Source organism: Manacus vitellinus, unplaced genomic scaffold, assembly GCF_001715985.3.
Source record: "Manacus vitellinus isolate BGI_N305 unplaced genomic scaffold, ASM171598v3 scaffold_0_pilon, whole genome shotgun sequence".
NCBI classification, from domain to species: domain Eukaryota; kingdom Metazoa; phylum Chordata; class Aves; order Passeriformes; family Pipridae; genus Manacus; species Manacus vitellinus.
The window spans coordinates 4,974,200-4,988,314 of record NW_021938789.1 but is presented as its reverse complement, the minus strand read 5'-3'; the positions used below and the strand labels follow the sequence as shown (position 1 = coordinate 4,988,314).

At 43.1% G+C, this 14,115-nt stretch overlaps 1 protein-coding gene across 9 annotated transcripts in view; it reads right to left on the bottom strand.

The window, feature by feature from the left end:
- The window catches only part of ABLIM2 (actin binding LIM protein family member 2), a 140,855-nt gene extending 129,808 nt beyond the window's left edge, over positions 1-11,047 (bottom strand). For all 9 annotated transcript variants that reach the window (XM_029960349.1, XM_029960332.1, XM_029960338.1 and 6 more), the window contains exon 1: positions 10,987-11,047. In XM_029960349.1, coding sequence (XP_029816209.1) covers positions 10,987-11,002 — 16 coding nt within the window. In that variant the 5' untranslated portion in view covers positions 11,003-11,047. The remainder of the gene's footprint in view (positions 1-10,986) is intronic.
- Positions 11,048-14,115: the final 3,068 nt, after the last annotated feature.

The window sequence follows — 14,115 nt, the reverse complement described above, 5'->3', positions numbered from 1 at the left end:
CTGCCTTTTCCTACCGCGTAAAAATAAAAAACCCCACACATTTTCCAGAGTTAGGTTCTAGTGCTTTTTATTCCTTGTTTAAGTATTTTACATGTGCAATCTTATCTGATGGGTGACATCAGCTGCAGTCTTGATTTTTTTTTTCAAATGAAATCTCCTTGTTGACATGATCCAGAGAGAAACAAAAATCAAGGGCAGGAATATTTCGGCTGCCAGGGACATGGAGTTAGCAGCAGGCAACTGGCTTTATTGCAATTGGTTTTCACAAGCCCAACTCTTCCCTCCTTCCTCCTATCCTTGAGCTGTTGGACAAGCTGAGGACGAGATATTATTTTTCAAAACTTAGTGAAAGATGGAAAACAAATTAACCTTTTGTTTTCCTTTCTTACATTTACCAACAAATGTCAGCCACCCATGCCAATGCCAAAAATAACCCAAAATGTATTAAGTCTTATACATGTAAAGTCAGAGTGACCTAACTGAAGGAACATTTAATTCAGACTTTGGTATTTCAGATTCTTGTCCTCTTGACTAATCCTATCAAATACAAGTCACGAATCTCTTCTCAGTTCTCCTGTGTGCACAAGCAAATCCCCTTCTCTTGTGAGAGTTTTGCAGTCAATTGATCAAAAATACTATTAAAAAGCTAAATATATTTATAAAAATATGCAGCACCAACAGTACCATAATGAAATTCTACCAAAAGAAACCCTGACATCAGTGAATATAAATGTGAAGTGATACGTCCTATCAAAAAAGGAAGGGGTTCCTGCAAAATATGGCAGAATTTTCTTAGAGAAGATGTTATCTTTTAGTTTGAGACTAAAAATACTACAACTCTTTATATATGATACAAAGCCAGAGACAACATCATCTCCCAATAGTTTACAAACAATATAAACTGCAGTCCGAAAAAAATACATGGAATATTAAAATAACAGCAATTACCCTACTAATTACATTATTTCCATTTAAAAGTTTTCCAATTTTTTATTGCATTAATGCTTTCTTTAGGGCATATCATTTCAGGACGCTTACACAGAAGTATGCAACAAAAAGCTGAAATAAATTGATAGAAAGAGATTTTAAAACTGTCAGTGAGATGCAAGGGTCATCCTGGAAGCAGCAGAAGGGATTGCAGCCCAGAGGCAGAAAGGAGTGGAACATGTAGGGGGACTTGTTTAAGAGCCAGTACCGTGGCTCTTACGGATGTGCAGCTCTTACCGCCCATCCAAAGTCCTCCCTCCCCACTGCTCCAGTGCTATACACAGCTGTCAAGGTGAAATGCCAGGTAGCCTGGGACCAATACAGGTTCTTTGGTAACTGTTAATTCTTCATAGTGCCATAATGCAAATGCAGTGAAAATAATTTCCATTCAGTATCTTTTTTCCCCACAGCACAGTTACAACAATTTCCCTAGAAAATTCACAGGGGCTATTTAAACTTCAGTCCTTTGCCTTCCATGGTCTGCCTTCCAGATCCACAGCACAGAGCCACAAGACAAGCTAAGAGTAGGAATCTCACTTAAACATGTCAAGATTTGCTGTTTACCCACTGCTAAGGTCTTGGTAAGCAACACTTGGATGTGCAACTCCTTAAAACAGATTCACAGGTTCACTTACAGAAAATAGGTTCTATTAGGGGAAAAAAGAAAATTATTATTTTACTACCAAAAAATAAACCAGTACAGCATTTTCTAAGCAAGAAATATGATAGCACAGAAATGGACTGTCACAGTAAGCAATAGGTTCATTACCTTTTATTGTCTTGAGGGAAGACAGCTCTGCTTTTGCAAACAACTCAGTATTGGCATATGTGAGTGAAAACAACTGCTTATATAGAGAAGTAGTAGAGGATCAGATGACTTAGCAACTGAATTTGACCTATAACCTAGACAACGTCTCAAAAATAGCTTAAATAAGTAACCAGAATTAAAGATGAAATTCAGAACTGAAATCTTATTGCATTTTGATGCCCACGGTGCAAAAAGCTGTACTGAAAGCATCCATCGCTCTAATAAATAAATAATTACTGACCTTAAGAAATACATGTATGATATCCAAATTGCTAGAATGGAAGCTGGGACTGTCTCCAATATATAGAATTTCTATATATTTCAAAAAATATTAAATATCTTTGTATTTAGAAAGGCTCTGAGAAGCTGCCTTTCTAATTCTTAACAGAACAGGTAAATCGAGTATCCAACCAACATTATGGCAGTTTCTGACAGCTTTAGCTTAACAGCCAGGCTTCTTCTGCCAACTTAAATTTGCAGCTCGTGCTGTTTGCCACTTTCTAAAATAGGCATGACTATGGCACACTTCTAGATCCATGTAGACCTTATGTGCTTCAGAGACAAGATGCAGAAAGCCCAGCCAAGCATTTCTTCAGAGCTGGCAGCACTACCCTAATGTCAGTCTCATATACTTCACAGGACACAGCCTGTGTTGTTCCCATGGAAAATCAGCTTTGACCTTGGAAGAAAGCACAGGCATATCGCAAGTTAAAATTATAGATCTGTGGAAAGAAATGAAAAAACATGAGCCTATCGCTTCAGCAGGTTTTATCAAAATGTAGCATATCACTTCAGCCCAGAAAGATTATTTAACCCCAAAGTTTAGAAATAATAGGAGTTAAGGGTTCTCAGTACAACCTAGGTTTTAGCCTCAGGTCAAATCCTGTTAATAATACAGACAAAATCAAATCTACAGCAGTGTCATTGGGTAGCTCTCTTAAGACATGAAGCTCTACTAAGATATAAATAGAAGTCTGTTAAGCTGGCTTTCTGCATTCAATTAAATTTAGGCCACACTACCAAAAATGAGCTAAAATTCATCATCTCAGGTGATGTATCCCTTAGTACCATCTTGAAAAACATCCAAGACCAAGATGGACACAGCCACTGTCATTGTTAGTTCCCAGGTCAGGATGATAGGCACAGCTGGAAATGTTACTGAGCCACAGACATTCAGTCTGAGCTGGTACAGACAGTGTGATGATCTTAAGTAACGACAATGTCGTAAATGTCAGCAAACTGGAACACTAATGTTTTTTACTAAAGGTCTCATGGTGCACATGGACAGAAGCCTTAAAGAAGGTGCTAGAACAGCTTTGGTTATTCTCTTGCCGACCACATTAAGGCAGTGTGTGAAATGCTTGTTATCTTAGCTTTGTACCATGAAAACCCATGGCTATTAGAATAAAGATGCTAAAATATTTACATCTAGTTCCATATGAAGGCACATAAATATATGCCCTGTTTCAGAGAGATAAAACACTCTGCAGTTCACACTGATTTCACTCATGGGTGAAGGATGCTTAGCACTTATCGAAGTCCCAGTAGTGATAGAGAAGCTAGATTTTCATATCAAACTCTCTGTCCCAGTCAAGGAGGGGCTCTGCAGCTGCACAAACATAACCCACAGGAGAGGTCTGCATCTTTAGGCAACTGTTCAACACGTTTGTGGTACAAAAACCCTGTTTCTCCCTAAGGTCTGGTGCATGAAAGCTTACAAGCGTTCATACGTGCAGTTGACAATAGCTTTTCTCCAATTTTCCAAGTCAGGAATGAGCCATCAAAACACATCCAGAAACACTAGTTGGTAAATGGCCACACAAAACAATCTGCCCATAGATCTCCGCAGCAGCACAGCAGAAGCTCTGCAGTCACGCTTAAGGATGGTTTCAAATACCCACAGAAAATTTTGGACAAGCTGCCCAGAGGTCCAGCTGAAAGCAGGTCAACTCTTCAAAGTTTGGCAAATGCTGGAGCAACTTGTCCTATTAAATTTTGAAAATCTCAGAAGCTGGAGATTTCACAGGCTCTCTGCCACCCTCCTCCAGGGTTCAGGCACTCTCATTGGGCTTTCACTTTTCCTTATGACCAGCATGAATTTCCCTTGCTACCCCTCCTGACTGTTGCCTCATGCCCCTGTGAGAGGAGCTTGGCTGTATCTGCCCTTCACCCACCCATTAGGGAGCTGAAGACCACAAGTCAATTACCCTTGGCCTTCTCTCCTCTGGGTGGAACAAGAGCAGGCTGCTCCACCACATCTCCGTGCATGCCACACACTCAAGAGAAGTACACAGCAGCTTCCCCCATTGTGCTCACTGCATAAACCCAGGCAGGTGGGAACATCATAGCTGAGTGTACACTATTAGTCATGGAGAGATTCAAAACAAACCAACTGTGCTCCCTTATCACCAGCATTTACCTACGGCCTGTGCCCCGGCACAGTTCTGCTGCTGCCTGAAGCCCAGAGCAGAGTACGGGGCTGTTATTTAGTCCAAGCAGGGCAGGAGCTGCCAAGCACACCGAGGCTCAGAGCACAGGCCCAAACCCTGCAATTGGCACTTCTTGAGCCTGATTTACAGCCAGGTTAACAGACAGCAGAATGGAGAGCATATGTGCAAGTCACAGGGGTGAGGTGCTGGAGTCACTGCCAGACACTCGCTACAACTCGCGGTACACACATACACAGCCCCAGCTGTTCCCGATTGCCTTGTATCCTGGCTAAGGGATTTGGCTGAAAACCGTTTTCCATTCCTGTTTTCCTGTCATCAAGGGTAATAGTGGCAGCACAGCCTGTTTCTATGGTTTCCTTTGGTCTCAGTGCCCTACACAATTATATATGCAATCTTAAAGATTAGATCCTCTCTATCTATGTTGCATCTAAAACTGTAACCAAATGACTGCTTTCATGCTGCTGGAATTGCAAAGCCAAAGGAAACACCACAGCAAGGCCAACCCAACAAGAGTCCATGAAGCCAAACTTGTCAGCTGTACTCTATCAAAAAGCCTCAGTGCGCTGCTAAAAGGTAAAGAACAGAAAAACCTGTTTGACCTGCAGGTCCCAGCTGAGTTTGCAATACTGAGAGCATCAACAGGATGAAATTATAACAATTTGTAAACAGACCAAAGTAAATGAAAATAACTGACATGAAAACAAAGGGGAAACTGTAAAAATACTTTTCATGGCTTGTAGACCATTCACACAATTTTAAACTGCAATATTTACAGCAATATGGGATTTATAAATGTACCTCAGTAAACTCTTTGACAGAGGTAAAAACAAGGGAAGAAAAAAACCCAAAGTGGTCTCTGACCAACAACTCTCCAAATCCCTGCAAACAAGGCAGCCCGTTCATTCAGTCCCACTGAGAGCTGCTCAGCAGATAAGATCCCAGTACATATTTAGACATCAACTAGTAAACTGCATTATGCATTACTTCTGAAATTCCCTGCTATCCATGAATCTCTAAGTCAAATACTTATGAGAAGGAAGTAGATGACCTATTTTTTAAAGTGACAAAAGCACTTGCATGACACTTCAGCAGAACAGCTTCTGTGGCTTGTTTTTCATATGATATGCATCAAACTTTAACTCCTTCTACTTCACCATGAATGTTACCACACAAACAGTATCACAGCTATTCGATTTTACTTTCCTATCGCCTGAAACAGAATTGAAGGAACACAACTACTGTACACTTAGTGCTCCATTTTACACTGTATTCAGCTGCTTCATTCCATAAAATAATATGGGTGATGGATTTTTTCCCCTGAAGTTCAAATGAACTTGGCAAGAGGGAAGAGGAAGAATGTGGGACAATCACATTTCATCCTCTTCTGATAGAATCATAGTGCCTCATGCAAGAAACGAACCAAAAGATGAGGTACTTAAAACTTCCAAGGAACGGGTTGCTGTATTTGTGAGCAGCTACCATACAGTAATAACCAAGATAATACACTTGTTCTTAATATCCACCATAAGGAGCAACGGCAATCTGTTATTGTTTCACAATGACAGCATTACTTAAATCTAAAAATAACAGTTTCTAAGTAGCAACTAAAAAAAAACCCCCAAAAAACCAATTAAAAAACCCCATGAAACCCAAAACCCTGTATTAAGAACATTTAAAGTATTTAAAATAGTAAAATATCGCTAGTGATCTCTTGCAATTCAGGAATGTATATCTTTCATGGCCAACTGCATTCAGACTTTGATTTCCTTCAACATCACAAGATCAAGCAACTTGTCCTATAGGATCAGCAGACTCTTCAAAATAAAGTTATTAATCAATTTGACTAATGCCAGTAGAAGAAGGATTTAATTTTACAGAGAAAAGGGAGAAAAATGGTTCCTAAACCAGACAGAAATATTCACTGAACAAAGTTTTTATTCATTACACATTCCTTTTCTAAAATGGAAAGATAAATAACCAAGCTTTGTGCAAAACAATACTCCATCTAGATTTCAGAGCACGGACATCAACTAATAAGCTGTGAAAAAAACCACTCCAGCGTTTCAGACGATAACAGTTATGGACCTTGACAAGCTGCTAATGGATCTTGACACAGGAAATACTCTAAATTCAGAAATATTTGCCTTAAGGTTATATTTAAATATGCAGACAGCGAGCCAGCAAATTGTCCAATAATCTCCAAGGCCCATGCGCTGCCCTCCATCTATGCTGGGCTTTTGCAGAGACCCAGCTTTGCTGGCTGGGCCTCCTCTCACCCTGATGCTCCCAGAGCTCTGCTTCTAAAAGCCCCATGCAGCACAGTCTCTTTCCACACAAATACATTCAATTCATTATTGCAAGTGCTGGATGCTTGGTTGGAGAACCCAAGGTCCAAAGGTGGGTTAATGGACCAGTAACCCCTAGCAGGACTGGAAAATGCAGCAGTGAGCTTAAAGTTAACAGTAATCAGGAAAGATGTGTTTCCATTGCTAGAGCCTGAATTTGCATAGTGTGGAGGGGGAATGGTTTGTCAAATTGGGCAAAACTAAAATCAAGGTTTCCTCACTTCTTGAATGTTGGTCAGCCCATTGCATAGAAGGTGATAAGAAAGGGAAAAGGTTACCTCAATTGCGTGCTTTTATTTTTCAATTTCCTTTGCATTTCTTAGCCCTCTATGTTCTTATGACAGTGATAATTATTGGACATTAAGCACATAAGCCATTAATGTCTGAGAGGCAAAACTGGAAGTATACTACTTGAATATCTTATTGAAATGGCAATCAGATGTAAACAGATACCAGCCAAGAAGGATGCTCATTTCTGTACAGATGCTGCACTGCAAACAGGCAAGTAGACAAGAAATAGACCTCACTCAGAAAGCCAAATATCTTGGTTTTGTTAAGGGGAACTAGCCTCCCTTACAGAGATGTGCTGCAGTGCTGGGGTAGCCTGGGGGAGACAGGAGGTCCTGCAGTCAGGAGCTACTAGCTGATATACCACCACCTGATAATCTCTTCCGACCTACTTTACCCTCTCCCAATTGTGCTGTATGTTTCCACCATTCAAGAACATGATGCCATATACTAAATTGAAACTATTTTCTTAAGAGCTGTAAAGAATCCCCCAAAACCTTAGAGAATCCCAAGATACGACTTCCTATTTTTGACAGTCTAAGAAATTATACACAATCTATGCAATTCAACATCAGAGGAAGAAAATGCCATCAGGAAATATGTGTTACCATTTATTTTTTCAGGGAGACATGGCTAAAATGGCAATGAAATGAGGTTGTTCTACTTTTGCTCAATTATGAAATGTGTAAGATTGCATGTTATAAGCTGAACACATTTCATTAGTTGGCAAACTCCAAAGCAAGTTGATCTCTTGGTGGTCCTATCTATTAATTCAATGCTCTCTTTAACCAGTACTCAAAATTAAAGGCTGAAAGTAAAATGCTGTATCTAACTATAAAACATAGCATAGTCTAAAACAATTGTAACTGTTGTCTCTAGGGAGGATTCCTATTTGCATGGGAACTTTGAAAAGGAATTAATCATCTCCTAAGCAGAGCTGGACCCTTTGTGATCAACCTGCATAACCTCTTTTGTAACCAGAGCCACTTTGTTCCTGCTCCATTTGGGTTGTGATACTCCATTAGCTGTTCTCTGATCCATGCAATCAAATTTTCCCTTTAATATAATAGTTTAAAGACTAAATAGCTGTGTGAATTTGTGTCACGACATTTAATTTAATCTAATCTAAGATAATTCACCTAGTATGTAATTAGCTCTGAGATTCCTTTTTTTGCACTTAAATAGTAGACATCATGTTACCCTATTTCTGGGAATTGAGGGGAACCTCATTTTCTCAATCTCAAATTTTTAACCTACTCTGTTCTTCTTGCTATGATTTCAGGATGGCAAAGACCTAAATTATTAGACTGATAACCATATGATAAACTTATAAAAGTACATTTAGAATCCTGAAAGTACAACCATGCCATGTAAATCTCCCAGGTACAAAAAGCAGCAAATGGGCACTTTCTTAGAAATAGCTTAAGCCAAGAGCAATGACAAGTCTATGGAAGGCAGCTGAGGAAAATCGCATGTGGAAAAATCTAATTAGAACATATGTAATAATGCATCTGAGCTGTCTTACCATACCAGATGATTATATACTTTCTAGATTTAAAATTATAGTGTGAGTCTGCAGTCCATTAATACAGAATGATGGTTTAATCTACATACTACTAAACCACTTTATATTACCTGTATCTATATGTTACAAACTCACATTTACCAAATATAATCACTTCTATATCTAACGTCAAATCTTACAGTTAAAATGGCAAGACAGTGTTGCAGTACCGCCTGAAACTCTCTTGATACAGACAGCTAATAATGTGTTGCCTTGGTACAACAGAACACACAGACTGAGTCAAGGTTTCTGGAGTAACAAGCACAGATCCACAACTCCATCCCAAGAGTAAAAGAAATATCGAGGATTTCTCCTGGATTACCAAACAGTGCAGCAATTCTTTGAATCTTCCATGGAGCTGATTTTAATACCACACTGCACCCTTATTTTCTTTGCAGAACCAGAAATATCCTTCTGTTACAGTAAACACTAAACCTGAAATTACAGCCTTTCCATAGTAATTCTGGTGGAAATCTTTTGGAAATAGTGATTTTAGACAAACCGTGGCATTGAATTTGCCATACAATACTTGTCCCATTGATGTTAATGGAAAACTTCCATTGATTTTTCTGAGTAGATGTGGTCTCCTCACATTTCATTTATCATGAAAATTGATCGCAAATTGTTTACACAGCCCACATAGACATGCAAAATCAAAATTTGGAAACATCGAAGCTAACCCTATACTTAAAACCAAAACCCCTAAACCTGCCAGTTATTCTTTCAAATGAGAGCTAAGAACTCTCAGGGTTTTTTCCACTCTCTTTTTTCCCATGATGTTATTTTTATCTTGGCACTGTTCATTTTTGCTATTTCATTTACACTGTGTTTGCTGCAATTACTGAGATAGAATAGTGTCAAGTCTCCTCTGCATTAGTGTTATGCACTAACTTTTCTACTGGGTTTATAACTTTAGAATCTATTTAATTGACATTTAAAATATTATAGACATAAAACTTTGGACCTTATATTCCCTCTACTAGGTTCAGTTCTACCACTAGAGAATTTAAATGTTTCACAGCATTTCATATTCTTCAGCTCGAAATGGCAGCCAGGTAACTGAGGAAAGGATTCTGTGCTGGAGTATAATCATCTCCAAAGCAGATGTTACCTTCTGTGTTAACCACCTTGATGCCCTTAAAGACAGCAAAAAATCTGGCATTTCTAACATACGGTTCAAATCACCCTGCAACACACACTTACTTTGCTCTCACCTCCACCCCTGCCTTGGCCTGGGCACTTCCACGGAGAGGACCAGCAATGCTGGCAGTACATGTTTCATCCATGCAAGAATGTGGACAGTCGACACACGTGGACATATGTACACCATCAACTAATCCAAGGAAATACCAAACTAGGTTGTTAGTTGAAGTCTGCGGCAGGTGCCTGAACCCAGGTCACTCACTGCCCTACCCGGGAGCTCATCTTCCTCTCTATTTTCACTAGGCTCCCATATGGCTTGCTGCGAGGATGTGATATGATTAAGCATGTTGACACAAAGAGTCATCACGTAATTGTAGCTATTCAGCCTTTGCCTGTTGTTGTGGTAAAGAGTATATTTAACAGCTACAGTTACCCTCAGAAAGGAAATACACAATCAACTCTCAAAGCCCCCCCTTTCCCCTATGCACAACCCTGCATTTGCCTAAAGGACTGTAATATTTTGCGATCAGCTGTGCTCTGAAGTAACCACCCCGCGCTGACACACAACGCAGACGAACACCGAACCGCTGGAAAACACAATTCGAAGTCAGTTGTCAAACCCTGCATGTATCACAGGATAAATTACTTTTGTATTGCCCTGGGCAACTGGATCCCTCCGGGCGGCAATCCTAGCTAGGGCTCCATGGCACATCCCTGATTTTCACCTTCTCTACCACCACGGTTATCTCGGCCAGCAAAAAAGGCCAGGCTTTTAACCCAAATATCCCCGTCCGAAAAGCTGTGTGCTCCCACCCCCGGGATGCCGGGCGGGCAGGGCTGGCAGCCTGATGCCGCCCGATGCCGCCCTCACCCGCACCTCGGCTGCGGAGCCGCGGCGAGACCCTCGGCCGTGCCACGGCGTCCCGGAGGGGAGACGAGGAAGGATGGGCAACGGGGATGGACACGGCCCAGCCTGTCTCGCAGGGCTCCCGCCAGGGGTGCGGGAGATGACTGGGGCAGGTGCGGGAGATGCCCCGGGGCAGAGGCGGGAGATGCCCCGGGGCAGAGGCGGGAGATGCCCCGGGGCAGAGTGGGGGCGGGCTCCGCCGGCGCCCCGCGCAGGGTCCCGCTGGCCCCGCAACCGCCGCGGCAGCCGCAGCCCCCTCCGCCGGCAGCGCCCGAGGCTGCGGCAGCGGCGCGCTCCCCCCGGCCACACACACACATATATTCACATATTTTCGGATTTTTTTTTATTTTTAGGTTGAGCAATTCCCGTCCGGCTGCCCCTGCCCGCGCCCGGCGCGCGGCAGCGCGGCAACGTGACGGACCCCAGCGGGGCAGCGGCCACGACCCCTTCCCAAATACCGGGGGGTCTCGGCAGTTCCCCCCGCGCCCGCCTACCTGTGCCGGTGCTCATGGCGCGCAGGAGGGGCCGCTCCGCGCCGCTGCCGCCGCCGCCGCCCGTCCCGCGCCGCCCGTCACGGCGGCCCCGCGGGCGGCACCGGCACCGTCCCCGCCCGCCGCGCAGCGGGGGCGCGCGCGCTCCGCCCCCGCCGGCAGGTGCCGGCACCGCAGTCCCGCCGCGGCTCGGCTCGGCTCGGCCCGGCTCGGCGGGCACCTTGGAAGTGTAGGCAGCCCCGCGCCGCCGCCCCCGCGGACGACTACATCCCCCTCCGTGCCTTGCTGCGGCCGCGGAGCGGCTCCCGCCCCGGCCGCTTCTGGCGGGCAGAGCTGCGGCAGCACCCCCACCCACCCAGCCGAAATTCCCCCCACCCATTCCCACCTTCTGGCCGCCGCTGCTGCGTTCTTCCTGCGGGTGAGATCTTCCTCTGTGTTTTCCTGTCCCGCTTGCGCTCGGTTCGTGAGATGCCCGAGCAAAGCAGTGAGGTGCACAGGTGCTTCAGCACGTCCCCGAAGCGCCCGGGAAGCGACGATGAATGTGTTTGCTCGTGAGGCTACACCGCACGGAAGGTGTTGGCATCAAGTCTCGGCTTTCAGGAGGGGAAGGGCAGTGCTGTCTGGAGCAGGTGAACTCTTGCTGATCCTTCGGATTTGAAAGCGCAAGGGCACACAGTTATTATTAAAGCCATTTATTTATTAAAGACTGATTTATTCAGTATGTCATCAATCTGAAAATCTATTATAGTTGTGCGAGAATTAATGTTTTAAAAAACACAAACATCTGTTTTAGCAAACACAAAAGCAGCTAGTGTAGTTGCATAAGCATGTTTTACTGCACAGGTCCTCTGAGGCTGATTTCAGACTGGGTTCAGGGCATCTTGGAGTTACAGTAATAATGTGAGGAAACGGGTGAAGACTCATTTTGTATTTTGATCAGTGTGCTGATTACACTCTGTTCCACTGACAGTTGTCTGAAGGTTAAAATTTAACCAACGATTGTAACTATAAAAACCTACACAGCTTTCCCGTCCTACACCAGTAACTGATATGAGAAATTCTACTCTGCTGCTCTGTAGCAGTGCTTACATGTCCTGATTTGATAGGGTATCAAGAGCCTTGACCCTGTGTAAGTGTAGCAGTACCTATGGCTCTCATGTAATTTGTCTGATAAGAATGGGGAACCCCTGAAGATAATCGCTGCCATCGGGAAGAATGTGGACCAGCACTCAGAGCAGCCATACAGGAACAGACAGTCCAAACCAGTATCCCATTCCTGACAGCCATCAGCAGTGGGTATCTGCTGAGAAGACTTCCTGAGCCAGATGTGTGTTCTTTGTTTTGAAGAACCTTCTATGATTTTCTTCTGTTACCTTGTCCAGTTGTAGTTTGAACCCATGCATGCTTCAAACAGCCTTCTGTGCAGGGAATTTTTCAGCTGAACTATGTCTGGTGCAAAGAATTATCTGCTGTTGTTTCGAACCTGCTGTTTGCATTCTTTACTTGATACCCGCTCATTCTTGTAGTAGAAGAGATAGCAAACATCTAATTCCCTATTCACTTTCTCTGTGTCACTCATGAATTCATACTGTTCAGATTCCACCCTTCACTCCTACTCTAGTTAGTCATTCCTTAAAACAGGTGACTCGTAACTTCAGTACCATGCTACTTTCTGTCACTTTCTGTCATTTGTTTTGGAGTTTGATTGTTTGATTGTTTAACATCAATTTCTGTTTTTAATCATGAACTGTCTTTGCATATAATAACCATTGTGAGTTCAAGGCAATCTCTGAGTGATGTTAGTAACCCTGTTGCTATGTATGTGTGTTGCTCTAAAAGCTAAATTAGACTTAACTTGTATTGAAGGTGGTGGGTGTACAATTCATATCAGATGTAATGAAGAGGAAACTGCTTTGGGCTTTAAGGCTGCTAAAAGACAGTTTGACCCTTCTGCTGGGCAGCAGTGTGAAAGGAAAATGAATGCGTATTAAAGCCTATGCAAATTCATTGCAGCGAAAACCCCCAGGGCCACAAGAGGATTTTGGAAGTTCTCTCTACCAGTCATAGAGAGAACTGAAAGGTCCAGGTTGCTACACAAATGCTCAAAGTGCTTACATGGTGCCAAACTTTAGAGAACACTGTGAGAAACAGGTCATGGACTTCAAAGTTCTCCTTGTTTAGGGCAATGCCATCTGCCACAAGCTTGATTAGGAACTCCCATGACCCAGTGGAAAAGTCATGGTCTTGCATAGATAAGACCCCATAACTCCAACCAATGAACCAGGTAGTAATTGCCACTTTCAAGGTCTATCATCTAAAAAAGATCTTCAAGCTTATCCAGGAGACAACAGGTAAGAAAAGCCCTACCTCAATGACTTTTGGAGATAGTTTGTTATCATGGATGGCACAGATGACACAAGAATTACTTGGGAAGAGGTCACAGTTGGGTGTATGAGTGGTCTATGGCAAAAATAGTTGCCAGATTTTATTCTCTGTTGGATTTGATATTATCCTTGCTCTACAGAAAGACATTGTCTTTTTTGCTGAGGAAGTTGGCTTTGAAAGGGTTGATAGCAAAAGTGTGGTGGAATTGTTGGCTTCGTGGTCAAAGTGAAATCATCCAGAAAGAGTTGGCAAGAAGGCTTATACTAAATTTAAAGTTAGCATCCAGTCTCACAGATGAAATAGCTGAGATTTTTCAGGACAATGGTCCCTCCTGAGAACGGGCAGATACACTCTTTGGGGCACTGTAAGATTCAATCTCTTGTTACCAGTCTCAGGATAGTGGGCAGTCATAGAATCATAGAGTCAGCCAGGTTGGAAGGGACCTCTGAAATCATCAAGTCCAACCCTTGATCCACTACCACCATGGTTACTAGACCATGGCACTAAGTGTGACATCCAGTCTCATCTTAAAAACCTCCAGGGACGGAGAAGCCACCACCTCCCTGGGCAGCCCATTCCAATGTCTGATTAACCCCTCTGTAAAGAATTTCTTCCTAATATCTAACCGAAACCTCCCCTGGCACAGCTTGAGGCGATGCCCTCTTGTCTTACTGATAGCTGCCTGGGAGAAGAGACCAACCCCCACCTGGCTCCCTCCTGTCAGCTAGTTGTAGAAAATGATGAGGT